We start from the raw sequence: 25945 nt of genomic DNA, 5'->3' as shown, positions 1-25945 counted from the left end.
CTCTTATATAAAAAGAAGCAAGCTTTATGAGAACGTCGCGAGAGATTAACAATAAAATTGAAGCGTAATTGATTATTTTAATTCTAAACGTTTTTAAATACTATTTTTTAATATAGAAAATAATTTTAGACAAAAAAAAATATATTATATACAAAAAAAATTCTCGTCGCATATTCTCATCGAGTGCATTAAGAGATTGAGGATATTCTGACAGAAAAGAAAAATAGTAACGCTGCACTGTCACAGGAAACAAGGATAGGAAACAGATAGAAGCAACGAAGATAAATACGAAGAAAGAAAAAAAGTTGCAAAGCAATTGGTGAAGCCGGTCGTGTTACCGTAAAGAACCGAGCGACGACGAGTCTCGCGGAGACTCCGCGCGGAATATAATCACTCGTAATCGGATCAAGGGGAGTAACATCCTGATTTACGGACTTCGCTTCTCCTTCGCCCGGGTCTCCCGCTCTAATCGCCCTTATCTCTCATTCTCACGGCCTTCCATTGTCCCTCTGGGGAGACCGAGGCGGAAATAACTTGGGGGAGGCGAACAGGTTGATGGTCGCCATGGGAAAATTGCACGATCTCGCTCTTAACGTCACCGTGAATTGTCCGATCGATTTGCTTAGGCTCGTTTTCGCGTGACTCGACTCTCGTGACATTTCCAACTTTGCTATCAGACGTTCTAGACGGTTTATATTACGAAAGCAATAAATTTGACGTCGTGTGTGTGACATAAATATATAAAGATAATCACTTGATTGCTATATGATAAGAAATAAGTCACAAAGAAAAACAAAAATACTTGAATTATTCTTCCGGCTAATTCGCTATTTCTTTCTTTTCGTGAAACTTTTACATATTTACCTGTCACGAAAAATTGTATTCTCTTTGATCGACAACTTATCCACACGCGACGACGAATCGATAGGAACAAGGACAAGAATGTCTCCCATTCTTTCGTAATTTCCACGTGACTCGCGGTTATTTTCGGCGTTTCCGGTGCGTTTTTCATTTTGTTCCAGTGCGCGGCAGCATGACGAATGGCAAACGGGGAGAAAAGAAAATAAATAAGAGCGTGGATTCTCAGTATGCCGCGAGCTTTCATCGTCCGCTTTATCCTTATCCTCGCACGTACGAGGAGTCACGGAAAATGTGAGAGCAACAGAATTTATCGTCCTCCAGGACCGAGTCCCTTAAGAGCGTCCGAAATACGTGCACGCGCGTATACGCGCGCTCGCACATACATACCGGAATAATGCAGCGGGCTGAATAACGAATTGCAGCACCGTCATATATCACGATATCCGTAAACAACAATGCAACATCTACAAACTTTGGTCATATTGCCGTTAGCATTATTACCATTACGGAGCAATAAAGATGGTTAGCGCCAATACGCCGCAATTGCGCAGCGTTATTTATTGATTAATCCAAGTTTTCGAAATATCCGCGTTAATAATAATAGCTCTATCATAAAGATCCGTCAATTTACGATCAACTCTAAATCACGCTCCGGGGTGGAATCAGTTCACGTCGGATGTCGATAAAGTACGAGCGGATGTCGACACCGTAAACAATCGTGGCGGCGCTTTGCGAGTGTATAGTACGTCCTAATGTCGAAGTGGATAAACGGCGACGAGCATGCGAGACAGCGCAAACGTAGTCCCTTATCGATGGAAGATCGATTAAGCCGACAAGCATGTAAGCGAGATTCAAAGATCGATCGTCCGAAACGTCGGGTGACAGGAACCGTACTAGAGATGCGACAGAGAGGGAGAGAGAATGAGAATGAGACAGAGAGAGAGAGAGAGAGAGAGAAGGAGGAAGAGAGAGACATCCTGTTTCTCTCGCTCACGTGATACATCCGGCGCGATAAGCGTTTTCCGGGGAACGAAAAGCCCGGTGGATTTTCCTATCGCGTAACACGACTAGAGGAGACACCGATGCGACGAATCGTGTCGCTCCTCCTCCGAGGAGCATCCTTATCTCGAGAATACGGCGCTACAGTGGCATCTCTCAACCGTCCGTCATCTCTCCTCGAATCGAGTACCCAAGCACTCGTCGATAAATCGCGTCGGCAGCCGTCGCCGCTCGGCGAGACGGTGAAACGCCCGCCGTGCGTGCGGGGTGAATATTTATCGTACTCCAGCCGCGAAATGCACAAATGCGAGGGTGCCGATGGGCGCGTAACGGAACCGCTGCTCCAATTCGAGCACATCGTAAAGGTGAATAAATTGCGCCTCGTAAAAATACCGATAACGTTCGTTTTCGTCTACCGCGCGTATCGCGCAACTTCGCACTTTAAAACGTGACGACATGTGAGTCAGATACACAATCGTATAATTCATTAAATCGAGAATTAAATTATGTCCCAATTTGACATCGCGAAGACAAATTGCGATTATAATATTTACTTGATTACCACGTGAAATTAAATTAAATTAAATAAAAAAGTAGATATAATAATTAATACCTGCATAAATTCAGAGATACAGAAGTACTATATGTTTATGTTATTATTCATATTATGATTATATCGTAATATTGGTTTTATAATGCTCAGTTGATCTTGATTTTCGATTTCTTATAACTTATAAAACAACATAAGCCGCTTTTATCGCGCATCATTATAAACTATACATATCGTGTATTATGATCATAATATAATCGTATTATATTACGAATATGTTATAATAGAATCGCGTATTTCGTAGTACGCGTATGTAATACATTACATTATATATGTAATACAATATCTACATTACATATGTATAAATATTATGTATTATATATAATGTAGATATTGCACAATAATAATGAATAAATCAAACTAGACTCACCAACATCCAATGCACCTAGGTCCGGTCTGCAACATCATTGTGCAAAATAGTTTATCGTCAGCTTCCGATCCTTTCTCTTCATCTTGCAGAGAAATATGTTCTTCTCATTCAAATATTCTGTAACAGTACAATATTCTATTTATGTAAAATCGGTATATCAAAGAATTAATTTAATTAAAATAGAAAAATCCTAATTCAAGAATGTACTCTAAGATTTGTAAATTTCTAATTTCTTAAAAAATTAAAGTTGTCCATTGCGAATTCAAGTTCACGATTTCAGACTTACAAGGAATTTCGTATAATAATCCCGTATAATAATCTGTGTTAACTATTATTAATTTTCCTAGTGCAAAAGTAATATTAATTTTCATCATTTTTATCGCGTATAAATTCACGCAAAAATATATTAAACAAAATTTAATTTAATACGTTAAAGGGATGTTATATATTTATACGTAAAAAGATTGATTAAATAAATAAATTGATAAAATGGAACGTAAAATAATCGTTTAAGAGCAGATCAAATATAATAAATGTGTAAATATTCTTTATTCTTATTTCGGGATACGTTCGTTATGTTCAGTTTAATACATTATGATGATAAACTCACAGAGTGATATCGCGCGTGAATGTTATAGATATTATTTCTGTTAAGAGTCATTAGCCTCCTTGACCTGTCAGATTTAAACTTAGGGACTCACAAAGCGACCAATGCTGCCAATCGTCGTTAAGCGACTCCTTGTCAAAGTATTTCCACGCAAAGGAAACGTGACAATGAAATGATCTTTGGACGAGAGGAGCGATTCAACCTCAACCATTGAATCGCTTCTGTGAATACCGAGGATATCACGTACGCTCCATAACATATGAAACGGATGTTACAATCACCTCTTCGGTCTTCTCTATCATATTGCACAAAATTCGTTCTTCCTTTCAAAATTGTAATCGTTCTTGGCTATATATTTACCGTCTACGGATCCAATTATTATTCTTTTTTCGAGAAGTACCATCAATCTCGTTTATCAAAATCAGATTAGAAAAAAGTAAGAGAAACTAAAATAATTTATAGAGAAAAAATATCCATCACACGTTTTTATCGAAACTTGTTAAAAAACTCATCTTACCATTTTAGAGCTTATAGGTTACAACGCTCAAAATTGACAAACAATAATAATAATATACAACATTACTCTCATTAGCTTTGCGTATGTTGCTTTACCCTTTGGCTCTTTATAAAATAACGCAGAAATGTTTTTTATTCATTGCTTTTACGCGTGCTCCAGATACTGCCGCAAAACAATCAACTTTCATCCATTTGCGCATCGAGCAGTAGTTCTCCAATTATTATCTCACCGCTGATTATTGCTTCATCATTATACGAAGGCGCGGGTCCGTAACTAACGATTTTAAATTACTGTTGTTCGCGTAATAATAAAGTTTTCTGTTGCTATTGACGGCAGTTCACATCGATCGTGGATCATCATACGCGTCAGAAATTAAATCCTCCGGAAAGTTTCCGGCAAAAAGTTTGCCTGACTCTCCCGCAATCTCGCCCATTGTTAAATTCGTGAGTACGTTGCAATAAAATTCGAAACAACTCGAAGAAAGAACTTATTATATTTATAGAAATGTATTTTCTGCGAGATAACGAAGAAATACACATAAAGATATCCGTCGTATTTATAAAAACTCGAGTATTTTCCCTACGATATAATAAATGTGTACAAATATTTTTTTTTATTTAATAAAAAATGTTTTTTTTTTTTAATAAAAGAATATTTATACATGCATTAATCTCCAAATTAAAATTTTTGTTTATATTAACGTATATTTGGTCATATTTTCCTGGCAATCCCTGATACATAACGTAAATGTTTGGACAGTAATTCCAAAAATATGGAGAATTGTGGATTTACATTTAAAACGCAGTCAATATTTTATCGACACAATTTGTCACGTTGCCATGTTATCGGAATAGATAAAACTTTTTCTCCAATAAGATGACATACATAAAATATTATTATATATTATTTGAATAATGACGTTACGTGCGTCAGTTCGAAAAATTACATATTTCAATAACGGCCGATAATAAGATAACGCAAACAAGCGCAGTGATTCTACAAATGAGCGTGGCGTGCACGAACTGCTGATTACACGCGCCATGTCCGGCGCAAATTACAGAATAATTCAATACGCCGGACCCAGTAATAATTTGCGAATCATGAAGTCCAATGGATCAACGAAACGAGAACGGCGAATAAAAAAAACTGCACTCAAATACCGAAACTCGGCACGCAGCGATGACTGCATTCGCCACAATTATTAATGACATCGAAGAACAGTAGGAAACGATAAGGCGCTTAACGCAGTATTTCATTGCTTTTTTTTCTCGTTTTTTTTTACGAGGACCGTTATCGTGTGATTTATTAAACTAAAGACACGAATACGCGGAATCGAAGTGCAGGCGTATTTTACGTTACAATGTTTCCCTGCAAAGTGGCGCTCTCGAAAAAGATCAGGACACGTCGCATTTCGATAAGTAAATAATCTCGACGCCTCAAAAAGCGTTCATCGCATCTGCGATGTTTCCAATATATCGTGTACGTTCAAAAAAAAATATTCGGCTTTTCCGGGTCAGCGAGATGGGTCATCTTCTACGAGAGAGGCAAGCTCTCCGATGAACCGTGAATTGCAAGCCTCAGCTCAAAGAAATGCTGACACTAATCTGCGATAAAGCGTACGCCAGTCTTTTTTGCGGTAAACATTCGCCTTACAAGCTCACTCTCAAATGAGTGCAATCAAGCGATATGAATATTCTTCGTTTGGTCACCTATAGTCAAACGTATGATACGTCACAAAGAAGATATAGTATTATAGTTATAAGCTATAGAAATCGATTTGCGGTATTATACGATGCTGCACAGTAATGAGTTATAAGAAAAAAAAAATTAAAAATTCTTAACAAAGACACTTTTTTCAACATTATGCTAGGTTTATTTTATAAAAAGACTTGAAATTTTTATAAAAACTGAAACTGAAGCAGTTTTGAAGAACATATGCTGCGCGTTTGTGTACAATATTTTACGAAAGAAATTTAAGACGTTTCATCATTGATACGCGCTTTATCTCTCTTCGTAATAGCACCACCAGCATACCAAAGAGTTACATAGATCTCATCGAGAGAAATAATCTTTCACGGTTCACCGAGATGCCAATCAACGAACGAGACACCTTCCACCAAAATGAAGAAGATAAACGTCAGCCTATTAAGACGGATTTGAGACTTCAGGAACCGCCAATGGACCACATGGAATCCCATCAGCAGCATGTTCACGGCGCGTGCTTGCGCTGATATCAGCATCACAGTCGTCCCCGTATTGGCTCCGGCGACCACGGAACAAAGTTCAGCCTATACAGAGTCAACTACATCACTGGACCATCGTAACGATTCACCTCCAGTCTCCGTGAACGCGCCGTCGAGGACGTCGGTCACTGCGAAGAGAAGAATTGTCCTCGAGAATCGATCGGATGTCAGTCTTCTTTTACATTTGTAAAAATAAAATTATTGCCGACTCCGCAGATTGATATTTGGAATAAAGAAATACAGTGCTTAAAGACGCGCGAGGAAAAAAAAAAGAAAGAAGCGAAGTCAAGATTGGCGAAGTAGCAATCTCACGAGATATCGACTCGACGATTGTAGAAACTCGCTTGACCTGTTGCAACCTTGCCAATAAAATTAATATTGCGCAAATTGCGAGCGAATCTCGTTGGAATTCCTAGAAAGGAATACAGAGATTTCCAATACGAATCGAGTTTGTAATAATCGATCCTGTAAGTATTATAAATATCACAATCCATGCGTCAGGATCATCAAAATAGAATCAGGACTCGTCCAAAATATTTGACGAAGACATATGATCGACGGTACATGGAGGTCGCTGAATACAAATTGTCAACCAACTTCAGGGTCGACAAAGTAATGTCGATGAGTTTAATGCATAAACCGTCTTTGATATCTGACGAACTCGAGTAAACGAATTAACGGAACTAATCATCAACGGATTAACCTACGTGATTAAATCAAAGACTAAAGAAAAAGTCGAGTTAAAGAAGAATCGATTTGGATCAATCCAGTCGCCATCTGGATTGCGGTGGAAAATGCGTCTACTCATGGAAGTTCTTATTATTCTCCTTGTAGGGGGTATCGTGGCCGACTGGCCGATCAACCCCCTGATGAAAGTGTGGTACACATTCCTCCCCCATTCGCCGTCTAAATCGTTGACCAACAAAGAAGACGACTGCGCCGGTTGCGCGCAGAATAAAGTCAACGTGATCGATCCCGACCCGTTGTTGACCGAGCTGAGAGTGGAGTATGTGAAGCAGCAGATCCTGAAGAAACTGCGACTATCAAAGCCGCCTGAAGTCTCGATGCCACTCTCGACCTTGCCTAAACCTTTGATCAACGGCAATGTGCTTCGACCCGATTTAGAAAGACCGGCGGAGAACTTCTACGGAAAAACCAACCAGGTCGTTGTGTTCCCAACCGAAGGTGAGATTTGACGAATCAAAATAGATAAGATTACCCTTTCTAACTCTTTTTAATATAGAATGTATATAAAGAAATATTGTCGAACGGGGCAATTTAAAAATATTCAAAAAATAATTTTCTTGCAATAAAATCAGCTATAACAGTATAATTTGACCCAGTGTAAAACTACCTTAATAAACTTTGTATTGTTAGAATTTTATAAAGAAAACCATTAAAATCTTCTAAAATTTATTAAAATACAATTTCTCTGAATAAAAATTATAGCATACTATTCCGGTAACATAATATACCGATGGGTTTTTTAAATTCACTTAAAATATGAATTGTTAAAATATGACTTGTGAAAGAAAAGTCTGGCAATACTCTTCGTTTATATAATTACACGCAAACTATTGTAAATTATTGCAAAAATTTCCAACCACGTAGACTGCTAATGAACGGTTATTCAAATCCACGCGCGATGTGCAGATGGAGAAAAGGCGAAGAACGAATACATTGAGAAAAAAAATACGCGTCATTCGCGAATATTGTGCACGCGTCTTTCTCGTATGATGTAGTTCTAGTCTCTGAGTATTCGGATGCGAAACAAAATCTCTGAATATTGAGGATGCACGCTTTTTCGATGAAGCGCAGACGAAGTGAAATCCGCAAATGAACTATTGTGCCAGAAACGTATCCGAGTACTTGCACGAAAATTTATAATAAATTGCAGGAACGTGTAATTCACAGTGTAAACCGTTAATGTAATATGTAACTTTGTAAAATCAGGAAAGTATAAATGCAACAACCTTTGCGTAAATTATTGCTATCGTCAAAGGGATATTATTAATTTGTAGAGAACTAAATTTCAACTTTTTCACGCATGTATCTTTTTAATTAACGCATTACAATATTTTCTACGTAATTCGTAATATCATTTAATATTCAATTTTATGTTTGCCCGTATCCAGCATATTCACAAATAAAATTAAACGTCTCGCATCGAAAACATTCCTCCGAGAAGCTCATTTCTTTCTCTTTACCGCCAACGGCTGTTCTTTCTTGGCCAGCCAGACGAGAAACACCGACGAGGATATGAATATTGCGTAATTGCACGGTTCCCTCGAAATAAACGAGAACCGGTAACAATGACGCCATTTCTCTCTTTCTCGGCACGGTACTTCTGGATAAAGGTACCACCGACGACCGGCTGGAACCATGAATTTCAAATTTTCCGCGGCGATGCAAATACGGAAGCCGCGCGAACGGCGCACGTATGAATCCCGGTGGCGCGGCGGAAATTTATCTCGAATTACGACACAAAATCACGGTTCTGACATTTTAATCGCCTGTGTGAATCATTTTCGACGTGCTTGATGAATTTCTTAAAATCACGAAAAAATCTCCCTCTTGGAAATTCGTAAAGTTACTTCGAACCCCATCACTTCGAAGAGTTTTATAAAAAACGTAAGAAAATAAACTAACAAAAATCAAAGAGATAATTAATAAAACTATATTAATTTCGAAAAAAAAATTATTTTTGCTAAGGCTCTTTATTAGTCACACTAGTATAGCGCGCGTGAGACTCACAGAATTACTCGTTTTGGCTTATCTGCCTGCCGGTACGGCAAAATACTAAATAATCCTGTACCTTACGAGGCCCAATCACCCTATTAACACACGAAAAACCGGTGTCCCCTCGCAGGAAAAACATAAATGACAATATTGATGCGGTACGTTCCAACGTCTGTGTGCCCAAGCTGCACGCAATTAAACATTTTCTGTTATTCCCAAAATATTCGCTTACTATGTAAGATAGAATATGAAAAACTGTAAGATAGTATACATCACACACGTAAAAGTTTTTTTACGCTCGAAACCAGCTGTTGCCATTTTAGCATTCTACCGTGTCATGCAACTTTATTCGCAACGAAACCATGCATAATTTACAAACACGTAATTTCTTGCCACTGGCGAAATGTAGGAATACGATAATATAATCGTATCGTTCATCGGCTGCACGAATATGTTGAATATTATTGCCCCGAATTTTTTCACGCCTCTTTTTACAACGTTTTTCGCGCACGCGAGTGTGACTCCGCATTTAACGAAAGCATCGATCGCACGATTGCGATACTCCTTTTAGATTTTTCTATATAATAATAATTCTTTTTCAATACGCCTATTTTTCTTTCACACACGTAGAGTATTACCTTGTCTTCTACTAATTATTCTTCGCTTTGATCTTTACATAAATATTAAATATTGTAAATTTTTAAAGTTCTCTATAACATCGATCTTTAATAGTGTTTTATTAATTGCATAGAGCATTCACCCAAGAACAGAGTTTATAACTTACATTACTTAAACTTGCAAGAAGTTTCTTTTCTTTTTCGAGCAACATCTCGATTTCTGCAGCATCGCTTTTCATCGCGCTGCCGGTGTAATTCTCTGTCCTTCATTTTTCAAAGAAATCTTTCAGAAGTTTCAAACTAAATTCTTCTATTCGCAAATATTCTATACACGAACTCTCGTTTTGTGAACTTTCATTCTGCAAACTCATGTTCGCAACAATATCGGACTTAAAAAAAGATCACGTTTCTCCGCATTCGCGATAGATATAACATTATCGTATTCCGTAGAGCCGAAAGTCCAACGATATGACGCTGCATATTTCGAATGTTTCTCCGGCGCGAAGATTACACAGGCCAATCCAACGTAACCTAAAATATTCGCTTTTTATCTAATTCCGGGACGAAACCACACACACATACGCGTAAGTCGTAAGTCGCGATTTCGTAATATTGAAACATTTATTCGGCCTACTTAACCCTGGTTAACCCGCAGCAATTTCAGCGCAAGAGCTGCAGATTACGGCGATGCGATCGGGGCCAGTGAACCGGAAATGTTCATCGCCCTGTCGAATCTTCGCCGCGACATCGAAAAGTAGTGCATGCTGGAGAATGTCCTGAAGGTGCACGTCGAATTCGTTCCGAAAATATCCGAAAATCTCAGAATGACTCTACGGACTGACATAATCCCGAGATCGGATTTCTAAATGAAAATCTTATGAACTTTGAGAATACTCAAGGAAAAGAGCCAAGCTTCGATAGAACATGGGATTACCATAAGACCTCATACGGTGCTATAACGATTGGTGATCTTTGGTTATTTACTAGAATTACATGATATATTCCAATTATCGTAGACAATAGTGATTAACGACTAACAATCTTGCCACATTTCTACTTAATTGAATGTTTATATTAACGATAATTGTGTTATCAGTAATTTATGTTATCAACAATTTGCATGACATTGAAGTTATGTTTTCAACTGGTTAAGAAAGCTTATGTTCTGATCAATGTCATTTATATCAGTTAAATGTTTTATATCAGTTAAATTCGATATTCTATTTTAAAAAAATTATTTGTATTTAATAATTTAATAAAATTAGTTGCTTGCAAGAACAGTCTCTTCGTTCGTACACATTTGCGATGGAGTAAATGTTTTGATCCATTCTCAAAAATATTTTATTTGTTCAATATGGATGCGATATACACGCGTTCATCAAACGGATGATACACCGAGAAAAACGCATGGTACACCGAGAAAAATATGACGCGCATGCGGATACGTTGCCGCTGACGTTTGGCACGCATTGTGCAACGATACGGATTCACTCTGACGCCTGGCGTTGCATAATCCCGGCGGCTATAAATCATGCGGAAGTGGCGATCAATCGGACACGCTGATCGCCCAAGAATCCGCCCGGAAATAATTTCGACGCGCTTGATAGTGCGTTATATCGCGGATCACTTCGACATTCGACGCGTATTATACACGTCGGCAAAGCGTGATGCAGAGCACGATTTTTCGCATCGCGTTATTACGAGCGGATACAGATGGCTTTTATTAAAATTTGTCCGGAAACACTTTGTAAAATGGTATCGATAATTCTGCAAAACAACTTGGAATTTTCATAAGCTGATTTAAAATGTTATAAAAACTTAAATTTTAAAATCCTTCTTCGATACATGCTGCGAAAAGTTAAATGGTATAATAATTATAAATGAGGAAATATATAAAAATTATGTATGATTTATATTTTTTTCACAGTAATTTCTAAATAATGGATTTTTTCTATCGGGCGAGGATGATTCAACCATCGATATTTCTGTTTAATCTTATATGCTCGAATATCGCACATGCCGCTCAGAAATAACCTTTGCCACATTTAACCTTTGTCGCGGTTATGAGAACCTTTTAAAGCGCACTTTTCCAGATAATTGTGGTTCCATTTGAGGCTTACTTCGAGCATCGCCATAAATTGCAGGCCGATCGTGCGCGACCAAAGGCGCACTCTCAAAAGTCTCGAATAACTGAGTCTTCGGTGTCGTTCATTGGCATACTAAATTAGTTTGTAATGGGATAGCTCATAGATACACACGTTCGTCATAAAGGAGAGGCAACCGGATAGCCGTGCCACGCACTCAAGTCAAATAAGGAATATTAAAATTATATTGGCGAAATAAAAAATAAAATACTTGTAAAATAACATACTTGTCATCCCTATTTTAGAGAACAATTTTAATACACATTCTTATTTTCGTAAAGAGAAAAGAATATCCTTGAATTAAAATACATACGTCCCAAATCGAGGTTGAAAGATTCTACAACCTCCGTTTGTTTTAATAATTCATTGACTCATTTATTCCTAACAACATCTCTTTGTCCAAATACATATATATATATATATATCCCATATACATCTCTCTTAATAACTGTAATAGACAATTTTTGTAAATCATGTTTAACCATATTTTATGTTGTAATGCAAAATCTTGAAGTTTAAGAATCAAGGAATTTAATTTAAAAAATCAATTCGTCATTTACGGTCGGATTTCCATTTCGGTTTTTGAGTAAAACTATACTGTGTTACGCGCCCAACAACCGTGTTACGCTCTCTCAAGAAAACGATCGAATCACGACGGTTACAGGTGTGGCCGATTCGACGAGATATCGTCAGAACTCGAATCACATAACGGGGTTCAATCCGGCGGCCTGTTTCACATTTTACCTGCCGAACGAGATGCTGTACGTCGACGTGACCTCGGCAGAGCTTTGGTTCTACAAGGAACAGGTCGAGAACGACGATGAGCTCAACCAGACATTCGTGCTATCCGAGCTCGATCACTGGGACCAGGGCGGCAGATTCGAAAAGAACACCGTCATGGCAATCTTCGAGACCGACATCAGAGGTGGGTAAATGGCAGATGGAATTCTCCCCCCCTCTCTCTCTCTCTCTCTCTCTCTCCCGCTCCTTCAACCCCCACATCCATACGTTCGTCACATACGAATCCTCACCGCATAGAAATCTTCCACCGCGAAATTTCGTTACTCCGTTGCATTGCATGCACTTTACGAATCTGCCCCCCGTTGCACATCGCAATTTTGTACTTTACCAAAAATTCGATACGAATGATGAGGGATAATTTTCTCATATCGCGATATCCCGAACGATTTCTAACATCATCTAATGCCTATCAGTACGAAATGCGACTGGAAATCGATTGCTGTGACGTTTAAATGAAACTTTAACGAGAGTTTATCGAAAACTCGCGTGTCAGAAAATACCACACTTTAAAAATCGTGAGAAGTAAAATTAAGCTGGCCAGTATTTAAACTTTGACAACAATATTCGAAGATTTTTGTTTTCCTTTTACACAATTGCACTCCGGAATAGAAAATATAGAAAATATAAAAATTAGAGTTAAAAAATTATGAAAACTAAATGATTTAGATATTCCTTATAATTGCAAATTTTAAATCTTTATTTTCATAAACGCAGAAAAACAGTTTCCCTATGTATTGTCTAGAATAAATCGTATTTTCTGCAAAATTTCATGAAGACGCTTTTCTCTGGTGCGTCACGCTATACTGTAATTCAAAAAAATTGTCAATTTTTTCTTTCAGAGGGCTGGGTAAAGACAGACATAAAATTTATGGTGAAGAAATGGATAAATCGACATGGACTGAACCACGCTATTCAGATAGCCTGCACGACTTGCTCGACCGATCGCGACAGAGCGCCGGTGTCCGTAGAGCAGACCCTGAAGCCCTTTCTGGTGATTCATACGGAGCCGTTGCCGCAACGAAATAGGCCCAAGAGGCACTCGAATTGCCAACTCGAAATGACGGAGTGTTGTCGAGACGAACTCTACATTAATTTCAGAGATATCGGCTGGAGCGACTGGATTTTACACCCCAGCGGGTATCACGCGTATTTCTGCCGAGGTTCTTGTTCCACGCCGACTGCCTTAACCGTCAGTGGCTCGCAATACAACAACGTTATCATGGTGAGCGTAACACGACTCTCGCACTCTTACATCATTGGTGCTTGATACAATGTCTCAGTTGACGATAACTAGTCTGATCTCACTTGAGATAATTGAGAATAGAAAAGCTTTTCTTTCTTCTAAACAATATTAATAGCATTGACCATATTAACACGTGAAAGATAGCGTTATTATCAGATTTAGTTAAAATTTAATAACGTTGTAATTTGTAGTGTAAACTTAAATTTTTAGTATCAATTCTGAAATGCTTATTTTCAAATTCTTCAGACGAATGGATAATTTACTTGCTATGAATCTAAAAATATCTCCTTCTATTCATTCAACACTACGTACTTTCCATCTGCCTCATTTTTCAATGCTTCATTTATTTTCTTTCGTTATCACCAAAGACTGTTTTCTCATTTCATATCAACAACCTTCACTCTTTAATTGTTATCGGAGTTATAGCTAATTTGTATCATTATGTTATTGCCTATTCCATTCTATTCGCCTTAGTGCAACAGAATTAATGTGCTTATTGCCCGAAACGAACAAAACTATAGAAAAAGTTCTATCTATATCTAAAATAGCGCGCGACATTCTTATCTCGCTCGTGTCAGGTCGTACGAAGCGCAGATGCGTAACAACCGATTATCGTGCTAAAGAAATGTGTCGCCAGTGTGATTTATATTCGTTCTTTCTTTGCGAATACGAGGAGAACGCTGACGCCGCGTCTTTCTCGCGCTATTTCAAGAATAGCGTGTCATTTCGCGCGTTTCTTCGTGGTTTTACCGGCAATCGTATCAAATTACCTACATAAAGAGTATTGCCAATAGTAAATATCGCTGATATGCCGAAAATTTATTAATTGTATATTCGATAACAATCTTGAAAGTTATTTTAAAATATCTCGTTCTATTAAAAATGATTTTGTTCTATTCAGAAAATTTATTAACCATTCCTCTGAAATAATTAGAATTTTATCTTTAAATTTTTTCTATAAAGATATAATTTTTGAATTAATAAAGAATGTTTTAAATATCTTTTTAATTCTTGTTTCTCATCAAGAATACGAAAATGTTCAATTCCTGAATTGGACAATTCCGCACACGAATGTATAGCTTTTAATTACAATTCTATAAAAATTGGTTCGTGTGTCAGGCAAAATAATCCCTTTCCATCTCTTACGGCTACATATATATACATACACACGCGCAATTTATGCTTTACTTAACGTAAAAAATATAATCGTGCTGCATAATCGCGTCCTTTATTATCATTAATTGTTAATAAAAGTTGGGAGAGGAGGCACTCTTGTTATACCGCGGCACATAATGTGAGTAATATAGTTTGCAACTCGTAACGATAATGGGGCGTTAAGACTCCATTATCACGCAACGTAAAACCCCATTAACTTAGGACTTAGGTCTATGCTTTCTGCCATATACGAAGCGTGACGCGAGAAATATCGTTTGCATATGCGAAATGGAGATGATTTTTTTAGTAATCTGAGAATAGCTGAAAAGAACGACATTCCCTCGCCTTAACCATTCCACTGCCCTCGCAGGACCTTTTTTTTGCTATTAAAGAATTATCGAACATCACAACTTACAAATAATCAAAATTAACTTTAAAATTTATTTCAACTTCGATTATAATATAAATATTGCATATATATATATATATATATATATATATATATATAAACATTCAAAAGAATGAAAGCTTTTAGGTCTTGCATACATTTCCTGTAAAATTTCAGTTCAAGCAATTAAAAATAAAACTACATCAATCGTAAACTCATCCCGCTGACTAAAATCTTCGGAAATTAATGAGCGCAAAAACATCGCTTCTCTTTGCAGAAGTTGTTGAGTAAGGATATGGGACAACAAAAGAACAAGATAGTGCCATGCTGCTCGCCGACGCAGCTCGCCCCGCTCCAACTACTCTACATAGACACGAACAACACGATCACACAGAAAACATTACCGAACATGGTGGTGGAGGCTTGCGGTTGCATGTGACACCGCTGTCTCGAAGACAGAGCGTGAGTAGAATCACTACTGGTGACGACGAGAAGACGAGGATCAACATCTCACGCCACCCCGTCCAAGACTTTCGCTCGCACTTAATCGTCGTGACAAACCGAACTTGGTTGGACGCTTGCAAAATCTGTTCGTCTCGATTTGAACACGAAGAAATCGCGCGGAAACGTACGACAGTGATGGTCGCCGCATCAAGATAACAGGTGATTAAAAATAAGAGCACACTATTGTCACGTCACGCAAGCTCACTCTCTTTCGCGTTACATTATAAATAATGTCGTTAATAAAATTAGCATTAATTCGTAGAAACATCTATATATAAATAATTTCTTCTTTTATTTTATTTTATTCGTTGGCTGTGTGTAGTCTGTATATATTTCATCTTAAGATATTATGTGAGTCATAATTTTTCTATCTTGTTATATGCAATATGACGTGCGAATTTCCACATGTGCGAATCATGCATATATAAAAAAGTGTTGATATCATATATCATCCATTTTAATAAAATGCCTCATTTGCCTCAAACGATTTAAATTGCAAATCCTACTTGTACTTATTATGTTTTTTTTTTTTGTATCAATGAAAAACGAATACAATTGATATACCATATAACAAGATATGAGTTTGCGTGATGCAACAATGGTGTATTCTCGAAACCCGGAATCCCATCCTTAAGTTGATTGCCCAAACCACAAGATCGACTCGAGCTAACGCTTGCGGCGCCAGGGGAAATTAAGGCGTAAATTAAGGCGAGCCGAAGCGTGGAGAGAGCTCGTTACGTATTTTAGCGTAAATACCGACACCCCCGCGTGTCCGTCGTATATCTACAAGCCAATAGCGAGAGACCTTTTGGGCAATTTCGACAATGAACTTTACTGCGCGTGCCCCCATTGCGTCTGACTACGTAAGGCTGTTTCTACTGCGAATCACCGCCGAAGATACTCTGATCCCATGTAAATCTCCAGATTACAGATTTTGACTGATTATCTTTCAGTAATGCAATGTGATCATAATATGTTAATTTGTAGTGAATGTTGTATTGGTATTATCCTAATCTAATTCTTTACAAAAGCATATGGGAAAAAAGTACAATTTTTGCAAAAAAATATCCTCAAATACTTGGGCCTCTCATCTGTTGTGTGAGTGGCTTTACTTCTAATTTCAAATTATCGTCACATTTCGAGAAATCCGTAATAATATTATATCACGAAGATAACAATTTATATCACATACGAAGATAATAATTTCATGAATAGATTAAATCAATCAAGTCAAATGCTTTTAATCTATTTGGTCATTAGACATCAAACATCTCTAAGAGATACGTCTTATTACAAGCAAATTTGTCATTGAACTTTGCAAGACTGCATCTCTGAAAAATGGACCGTGTAATAAAATTACTTGATAAATACTTCTCGAAGATATGGCGACAATTTAGATAATACCGACAATACGACAAACAACTCGCTAGAAGCCGTACAGTATTTTCTCATTATCTAATGCACAATCCGAAACTGTTATATCGACCCCGGGCTTGTATTTAATTTAAGAAGCGTGATAAGCATGTTCGTATATTTTATTTATTGTTAAAATAGGATTAAACGTCATCACCTTCTCGTTGACGGTTAGCTTGCGAGCATGACTAAAGAGAGAGAGAAAGAGAGAAAGAGAGAGAGCAAACAATATAATGCAATAACGATTACTCTAGAAGTAAATACGTGCGATTATGGCGTACTATATTATTAAGCGGCACGCTAAGCGCCGACTGTAGTTGACACGTCAAGATAAACGGCTTGACTTTGTCGAAAACTCTCGGAGCAATAAAACGCGACCCGATATCGATGTATTTTTTTTTCTTCACGGAAATCTTACAGGCCCGAGTGCGAAATAAGCGAGAAATCAATCGATTTTCTCGCATTCGAGTGCCGTTAAAATACGCGAAACCAACGAGATGGATTCTTTCCACATTTCAATTCTCATAAACTTCTATGCCGCCTTAATCAATCTCAAAATAATATAGCTGTTAAAAATATTACGAAGTTTTTATTATTACTTTAAAGCTATACGTGATAAAGTTTTTCATTAGATATATTTATTCAACAAAATAATTAATGCACTATCGAGTCTGCAATATTCAGTCAAGTTTATTCATACATAATGTTAATGATGCAGAATTTGTTATATAACATGTTAATATATACATTATTATATATATTATTTTTACCATACATGTATATGTTAACTGAAGTCTATTGAGTCCATTGATGATTCATGATGGTAAGCTTTTATTTCTATTAGGCACAGTAAAGATCTAGAGTCTCGATATCATAAGGACATCCGACTGAAATCGCGCCTGGAGACATTAAAATCCGTCGCTGCGTTGAAATAAGTCGTACTCAAATTCACGTCGCAAATTTCTCAGCCACGCCCAAAAACCGGGAAGAATTCATGGGGCGGATGAAGGCAAAAACTATAGACGAACATCCGCACGGCTTCAAGAGTGGATTAGCGCGTTTCTTTCAAAAAATACATTTCACGTTTCTTCCCCTTCCCTTCGCGTAACGCTCGATAAACCTCTCTCGAGTAAATCCATCTCGTCGGTTTCTCCCTCGGCGCCATGTAAATATATCATTCGTGTTTTGCTGTACGGTGCCATGTCTCTGCAAATGAATTTCCTGGAGCGTTTCCTTCCTCCGTCCGGGAGACAGACACAGAAACGGCGAGCGAGTAGCTGCGAGGAGAAGAAAGAGGAAGAGAAAGAGGAAACGTGGAGAGCGGAAGAGGGGAAAAAGGGGATGGAGAGAAGATAGTGAAGTGGCGGAGGACTACGCGAGAGTGAAGAGGCGGGAAAGAAGAAGTGGAAAAGAAAACAAGCACCAGGCAGAGCGAGAGACAATGGGTGGCACCGTACCGCGGAATCGAAACCGAGTATGTCCGTTAGCGACATTTAATGCAACAGGGAAATAATAGTTACCGCGACTCTGTGCGAATCAAGTGTATGTCTTTGGTGACAGCGACGAAATAGCGTAATCTTTACTTATATAAATTTGCCCGGCTTCCTTTGCATCGTGTCGCGAATTCTCATTCTCTATTTTAAAAATCAACTTTATTTTTTATAATCCCGATGAAATAAACATCGCAATACTAATAAAATCAATAATACATTTTTTCTCTCGCCATAGTAAAAAATATTTTAATAAAAAAATTTTAGTAAAGAAGCAATTTTATAGAAAAATTAAAAAATATTTTAAGGGTAAATGGCGTTGCTAAGTAAAATTGGATGCAATATTTCATTAATCTGTAATACATTTGTAATTACTGCATAGGCAAAAATAACCTGCTAGTCTTTAGAATTACGAGGAATAAAAACGCGAAAATGGCGTCTGTAATATCGCGCAACACGCGCAACACGATGCAGGAGATGGCCCAATATTTTCACCGTAGATTTAGCACGAAATGCGGCGTGCGTGTTTTAAGTCTTTAATAACATTGAATTTTTACGTAATTTTTTTTTTAATAAACCTCAAATTTAGCTATTCCTCTTGCTAAGTGCGCGGTAAAATTGTAGATAGAAATAATACAATCGATAGTTTAATTTTAGGACACAAGAATGCAAGATTGGGTAAAATAATAAATGTACAGATAATTTTTTTCTTTAATCCCCGTTTTTGTTCGTATATGTCATGTTCGTATGTGTTTATTTAAGTAAGGAAACAAGGAAAGTGCGAAGTCTGCAGTTTCACAGACCTCATGTGCAGATAAGAATTGTCGAGTATTTATTTAGTACATGTCTTAACTCATATCGAGCAAGCCCATTCTTCGTGTTTTCATCCGCACATAACGGTAGAGTTGTATGTATTTTCTTATATTAATGCAAATTAACGTAGCTAATATACATACAGAGAGAAAAAGCACGTCATGTAAAGAGAGAAGTCTTTTTGTTCAATAGGTAAAATGCATATTTTGCGAAATTTCACATCTTATTTTTGTTTAATAACGTAATAATAATATTTCTTGGATAAACTTCGTTCCATTTAAAAATCTTTCATCGTTAAAATATTTTAACATTATTATTACCTTAGAAATATAGTATGCAAGGTATAATATAACAACTTTATTACAGGAGTGACGAAAACTTCGGAATTAATAAGACATGCAAGTCTCAGAATAATGAGACGCTTGACATCTTAAAGACAAAAATATTTTCCCTTTTTATTTGTGCCTCGAATAACGAAGTTTATTCTAGTCTTCAAATTTTAGTATTTCCATTATGCTTTCCACATCTCGTTAACGCGTAACAGGCGAAAATCATTGTTTCATCATTCTGTTATGTGGGACCCGATCGATACTTGGTCAAGACGAATCCGGCGTTCCATCAGGTTTTGTTACGGTACTACAATATTTATCCGCTCGCGTTGGCAGTCGTAACCGGTTAACGCGCGTTTCCCGCACGGTAACGAGTTTAACGTTACGTGACATCGTCTCGCCGCGAATTAATTGCGTCCGCGCGAGTGCGAGTGCGAGTGCGAGTGCAGTGGCAATTTCGATCGCTGCTACTGCTGCTGCTGCTACTGCTGTTGCTGCTGCTATACTGTACTTCGCCCGTCAATCAATCGCACGGAATTGCGGCCGGTGGGCGTATTTACGTATATGTGTGCGCACGTATATGCGTGCATGCGTGCGTACGTTAATACACGCTTGGCTCTATGCTGTTCATATTATTTCGCTCCAAAGTCCGACGATTACTTTAATTAAGCATGAGATTACGGCGGAAAAATGAAAATAATGCACCACCGATAAAATACTGACATGTGACTTGGGCTGTATCGCCACGTAACATCGTGTGACCTTTTCGCTCGACAGCTGTATCTTGAAGTCGGATGTCGACTTTAATTCAGGTTTACTCGCGAATAATAATGCCGGAGAAAGACATTGGAGAAATAAAAATTAAATTGCAAAAGTAATATTCCAAATTAAAGAAAAATCGTGTTCAGTTTCGTGATATTAATATCGCGTCTGCGCAAAAAGTGCTGCAGGAAGTGCAAATTTTTAAAAATTTTGATAATATATATTTTAAAGAATTACTCTTAACTTTTTAAAATAATTAAGAAGACATTGGCACACATCTTTCGAAAAACATTTCTTACTAAAAAATAATGTCTTGTATAGATGTAATTATCTTATACAAACATCTCTAAAAGATTAGAGACTTGAAAATTAGAGATTTATGGTAAATTATGAAATACTTTTATAAAGCAAACTAACTTCTCAGTTAATTCGTAGTTAATCTGCTTAAACATAATTTGAATTACAAACTTATTTAATCATTTAATATGTAAAATTGAAAACTCACAAAAACAGCGTCAAATTAAAACTTTTAATGTAACGTTTTTCGTTACATTAAAAGTTACGACATTAATTGTGAATTTAAAAAATATTGTGGTACCGTAACAATAAAGATAATTGTTCACAGTTTAATCGACTCCTCGCTCAAATATTGCAAAAAATAATATTCGCTCAAAATTAATTCAAAATTTTAAAATTGATATGCATATTTTAATCTTCCGCCAAATAAAATTTTAATTATCGCCAGAATTAAATTAAAATTTAATTATCACGCTCGACTTTCAGGAAAAAAAGTATTTTAATTATAGTCTCTCGATAACGCGAGGAGTTTTCTATATTTAACAATTATTACAATAAATTAAAAATATTATTTTATCGCACTCACCGAAATCCCGCGTACAACATCATTAACAGCGAACGTTTGGAAGCCATCTTGTCGTCTCGTTCCGTGATTTCGCACCCCGACATCCCCGACAGCTCGGCTACAGTCCATGTCCTGCGTATCACGAAGACATATTATTACTTATTTACAATATTATTGTAAATATGAAATATTCGTCAAACACATCTAATATTTTCGGGAATCTGCATTGAAAAGCAAGATATAGCACTTCGGCGTCTCCCTTCCTTCAATTTTTTCATGCATTTATTACGTACGTTTCACCCACAGCGTACCTTCCGTATCTCTCCATTACATACCGAGATAAATAGTAAATCTATTGGTAACGCTCGTAATAACGCGATATAATCTAATAATAACGCCAGCAAGACGCGAAATTTGTAGCTGTCGTCGCTGAAAGTTCGACGCGTCGGCCGACGAGACGCCCGGCGGACAAGTGATATTTCGATCGCTCAATTTACGCATTAAGACGCGATCTCGACCATTAATATTAACCTAATTACCTTCCGGCGTAAGAGGTCTGCAATATTTTTGCCCCATCGCCGGATCCTGAGGCCGATTCGCGACGATTCGCACGGATTCGACATGCTCAGATACAATCTCGTCCATTCTCGCCGCCCGCGCCGTGCATATTAACATTATTAACTAACGAACGAAGCTCACCAATTCAAACGGATACTACGTGAACCGAACGAGCGCCGGTACTACGTGAACAAACGGAAGCTTGATCTCCTTTGCCAACATGGCGGCAGGCGGCGATAACTCGCGCCAGTGCCGCCAATCTTAAGCTAACCTACAAGTGACAGGTGCTCAGCTGACGGATCTTCGTTGGATTCTGAATTCTGTTACTTTCAAGACGGAAACGTGATAATAATCTCGTATTAGTTAATTTTCTCGATACGCAAGGAATGATGATGCAATGGTTTCGGCGATAATCTCATGTTCGTGATCGTGACGTGAACATAACCTCAACATGCTGTCCGAGGTTGACGTGTTTATCAGCAATTATACGCTGGTCGATCCTGATATCTATCAGCTTTGGGTCGACGGGCATACTTGTGAGTGGAGAGTTTCTTTCGTCTCTTTCGATTTATTTCGAGGAATTATTTGGATCTACGAGCCTAACGCGATGAATGCCTTTTTCTAGCCAGCGATGCGGTCAACGTTCTACATCAGCGAGGAATCTGTCAGCAGACTAACGCGCCACTCGAGCTGGTCGCATCCGACATCCTCGACCACTATCGCACCTACTCTCTGCTCGAGAAACTGCTTCACACTCCTCCGAAACTCGCCAGCGAACAGCTGGCCTTTCAGATTGAGCCGCAGACCAGTCAAATGCTCATAGAAATGTAAGAATACGCATGACGTGGCCCTTTAATTGAAGCTGGAATTGTTATTAAATCTCCCGCGAGGCTGATATCGATAATTGCTCATCTCAGGTATTACGAATTTGACGATGTTGTTATACGCGAGTTATTGGGGAAAAAGATTACGTCTAAGAGTAGAAAGGATATGGACGAGGTAGCGGAAAAGACAGGGATCACGTTGAAAAGTTGTAGAAGACAGTACGACAACGTGAAAAGGGTGTTTAAAACTGTGGAGGATTTGCCAGGTTCTCTCGCAACCAATATCAAGCAACATTTTTTACTTTCTGAGGACCTCGCTAAGTATGTGTGATGCATGATTCCTTATAGAAGCCTTCCTGTAACAACCTAGCACGAGTTTATAATTAATTATAATAAGAATCATGCGACTAGCTGTTTTTAATTATTGCACAGGCGATACGCCGCAGTGGTGTTTATAGCGTGCCTGCGATTTGAAATGAATAAGAGGAAATTACAGTTTTTAACGTTTCCCGATCTATATCATTGTGCGAACAGTATGATGGCTTCATGGACGTATCGTTGTGTCGGATCTGAATACTTTGACACTGACTTAGACAGGGAGTTCTTACAGGAATTATCGGAATGCAGGATTCTTTTAGAAAATGATAAACATCACAAACAGTATGTTGTATCCTATATAAAACAACGAGCAATAATGTTCCTTCAAACGTCCTACAAAAGTAATAGAGTGAAATACCGGTATGTTCCAGTTTAGTATGCCTTAAACTCAAACCAATGCTTCTCGATCGATCCTATCAAGAACTGGATTTAAATTTTCGTTCCTATTCGAGAGCGATACTCGGAATTGGATGCAACTTGCACAGATCACGAGAATTGAGATTCTTCTTTTTGGAACTGGTGGAGAGATGTATCGAACCTTGGCGACAAGTCAATTGGACACACTCTGACCTACGAAATTTCTTATCTGTCTATACACAGTGCGCCCTTGACATGGATGTACTTAGGTAAGGGTATGCAGTAATTAGTATGCATGAATAGAATTTCGTTCAAGTATTAGGAACCGTAAGAAATATTAATTATTCAATTTTTATCATAGAGAAGGAGAATTGAGAGATGCGTTTGAACGTTATATGACAGTAGTGACGTGCTGCCTATTACGTATGTATCATACTTGATTATATTGATGTGAAAAAAATGAATATATTATGTAGTAATAATATACATACTTAGAAGGTACAAGTAAACGATAGGATTGATCATTTGTACAGTATTTATTAATTTTCTGTAATAAATAGTAGACAGATGCAACATATTGTATGCTGCCTGTAATTGTGCACTTAGATATACATATATGCGATAACGCATATTGCACTATCAACATTTTCTTATAAGTTAGTGATATTTTCAATTAAGTGCGCGATGTGGAATTCTACAAAGTGAAAGGCAGTTTTTATAGACACGGCAGCTCGGTTATCTCTTTACCACTTCGTAATTATTCAACTGGAAGTTAATGTTAATTTATTTAAATCCAATGTGAATATTAATGAGATGAATTGAATTTTAAACTTGCATCTATAACAATGTTGGTAACTATAACAATTGGGTATTTTAAATAAAATATCGCTAAACTACTAAAATATATATTTACATTTATTATCGCGTTATCTAATAACATTATTAATATCGTGTGTATGTATATACTAATGTACAGGATACACATCGCACATTTTGCGCGCTATTTTAAGAAGCACATTTGCTTAAACCTCGTTTATACATTATAATGAATGTACAAACGTATTTTCGTTCAAACGTACCTCCTTGTAAGAATTTTACGCAAAAAACTTATAAGGAAATGTTTTCAAAATATTCTACCCAGTGGCGACAGAGTATTATCTTTACTGAACGGAGATTTTGTACTTACTGTCATTCATTCCTCTGCATTTATTCTACTATTATTCATCGATGTTTGGACAAGGTACGCTGTACTGGGTAGATTGTGGCGGGGATAGGAAAACTTGCGCGTCAGGAAAATCGTAGAAATATCATTTCACCTAAGTACTCGCGTACAATTGACTACTGCGTGACTCCTAACACTTTGTTGACGGCATACACTATGTCTTTGATCTGTGGCAAGGCCGCAATCTCCAGCGATTTTGCATATGGCATAGGCGTGTCGACTCCTGTGATACGAATCACAGGTGCGTCAAGATGATAAAAAGCTTCGCCTGAAAAAAAAGTTTATTTAAGCAAATGAGGAAACTGTTGAGAATAAATAAATTAAAATGAATCGATAGAATTTTTCAAAACTGAACAGCTTTGAAGTCGTTTGCAATTCACTAATATTTTGCAGCGCGTTAAAAATTTAATTCTAATTAGCTCTAATTTCGATTGTCTGATTCTGATTTGAAAACAGAAATTCAATACAAGTAAAATGGGAGACAGATAGATTGATCAAAACTTACTCTCAGCGATTCTCGCGCTGACCTCCGCACCGATACCGCACTGCGGCCAACCCTGCTCAACCGTCAACAGGTGTTTCGTCTTCACCACAGATTGTATGATGGTATCCATATCCAACGGCCTAAGAGAACGTAGATTAATCACCTCGGCTTCGATTCCCTTGCCGGCAAGTTCGTTGGCCGCTTCGAGAGCCTCCTCGACAGCTTTGGAATGTGCTACCAAGGTCACGTGATTGCCCACCCGCTCTATCTTAGCCTTGCCGATGGGTAAGACAAAGTCCTTGGACAAAGCCTCGTCAGACATAGGATACTGTACACCGTACAATATTTCGTTCTCGAGCACCACCACTGGATCAGGATCTCGAATGGCTGCTTTGAGCAAACCCTTGGCGTCTTCGCTGTTATAGGGTGACACCACTTTCAAGCCAGGACAATGACTGTACCAGGCACCGAAACACTGCGAGTGTTGCGCCCCGACACCTGCGGCGGCACCGTTGGGACCGCGAAACACGATTGGCACATTGACTCTACCCGCAGACATGTAATACGTCTTGGCGGCGGAGTTGATAATGTGATCGATCGCTTGCATCGAGAAATTGTAGGTCATGAATTCGCAGACTGGTCGCAGGCCGGCCTA

The 25945-nt window shown here is 37.8% G+C and overlaps 3 protein-coding genes and 1 long non-coding RNA gene across 7 annotated transcripts in view; 2 read left to right on the top strand and 2 right to left on the bottom strand.

Annotated features, from left to right (window-relative positions):
- Nucleotides 1-2911: 2911 nt before the first annotated feature.
- Nucleotides 2912-22280, bottom strand: LOC139818013 (uncharacterized). Its single transcript, XR_011733361.1, has 3 exons — nt 22167-22280; nt 21489-21599; nt 2912-2957 (listed from the first exon to the last, which is right to left on the bottom strand). It is a non-coding gene; the product is annotated as an uncharacterized lncRNA (long non-coding RNA).
- On the top strand, nt 6293-19416 carry Daw (activin beta chain dawdle). The gene is made up of 4 exons (XM_071785659.1): nt 6293-7392; nt 12372-12632; nt 13348-13730; nt 15572-19416. The coding sequence occupies exons 1-4, from the start codon at nt 7002-7004 to the stop codon at nt 15731-15733; spliced, it is 1197 nt and encodes a 398-aa protein (XP_071641760.1). The 5' UTR covers nt 6293-7001; the 3' UTR covers nt 15734-19416.
- A 4-nt stretch (nt 22281-22284) lies between the features above and the next one.
- Fibp (acidic fibroblast growth factor intracellular-binding protein) overlaps nt 22285-25945 on the top strand; it is a 6569-nt gene continuing 2908 nt past the window's right edge. The window contains exons 1-7 of one of the 3 annotated variants that reach the window (XM_071786406.1): nt 22288-22561; nt 22651-22852; nt 22943-23170; nt 23282-23509; nt 23599-23853; nt 23946-24007; nt 25263-25628. In XM_071786406.1, coding sequence (XP_071642507.1) covers nt 22477-22561; nt 22651-22852; nt 22943-23170; nt 23282-23509; nt 23599-23853; nt 23946-24007; nt 25263-25279 — 1077 coding nt within the window. In that variant the 5' untranslated portion in view covers nt 22288-22476 and the 3' untranslated portion in view covers nt 25280-25628. Of the gene's footprint in view, nt 22562-22650; nt 22853-22942; nt 23171-23281; nt 23510-23575; nt 23854-23945; nt 24008-25262; nt 25629-25945 lie in introns of those variants that run through there. The other 2 variants (XM_071786405.1, XM_071786407.1) reach the window with 2 other exon arrangements.
- Nucleotides 24102-25945, bottom strand: part of Pdhb (Pyruvate dehydrogenase E1 beta subunit) — a 2936-nt gene continuing 1092 nt past the window's right edge. For both annotated transcript variants that reach the window (XM_071786409.1, XM_071786408.1), the window contains 2 exons: nt 25312-25942; nt 24102-25074 (listed from right to left, as the gene is read on the bottom strand). In XM_071786409.1, coding sequence (XP_071642510.1) covers nt 24923-25074; nt 25312-25942 — 783 coding nt within the window. In that variant the 3' untranslated portion in view covers nt 24102-24922. The remainder of the gene's footprint in view (nt 25075-25311; nt 25943-25945) is intronic.

This window comes from Temnothorax longispinosus, chromosome 8 (assembly GCF_030848805.1).
Source record: "Temnothorax longispinosus isolate EJ_2023e chromosome 8, Tlon_JGU_v1, whole genome shotgun sequence".
NCBI classification, from domain to species: domain Eukaryota; kingdom Metazoa; phylum Arthropoda; class Insecta; order Hymenoptera; family Formicidae; genus Temnothorax; species Temnothorax longispinosus.
This window is presented reverse-complemented; position numbering and strand designations above follow the sequence as displayed.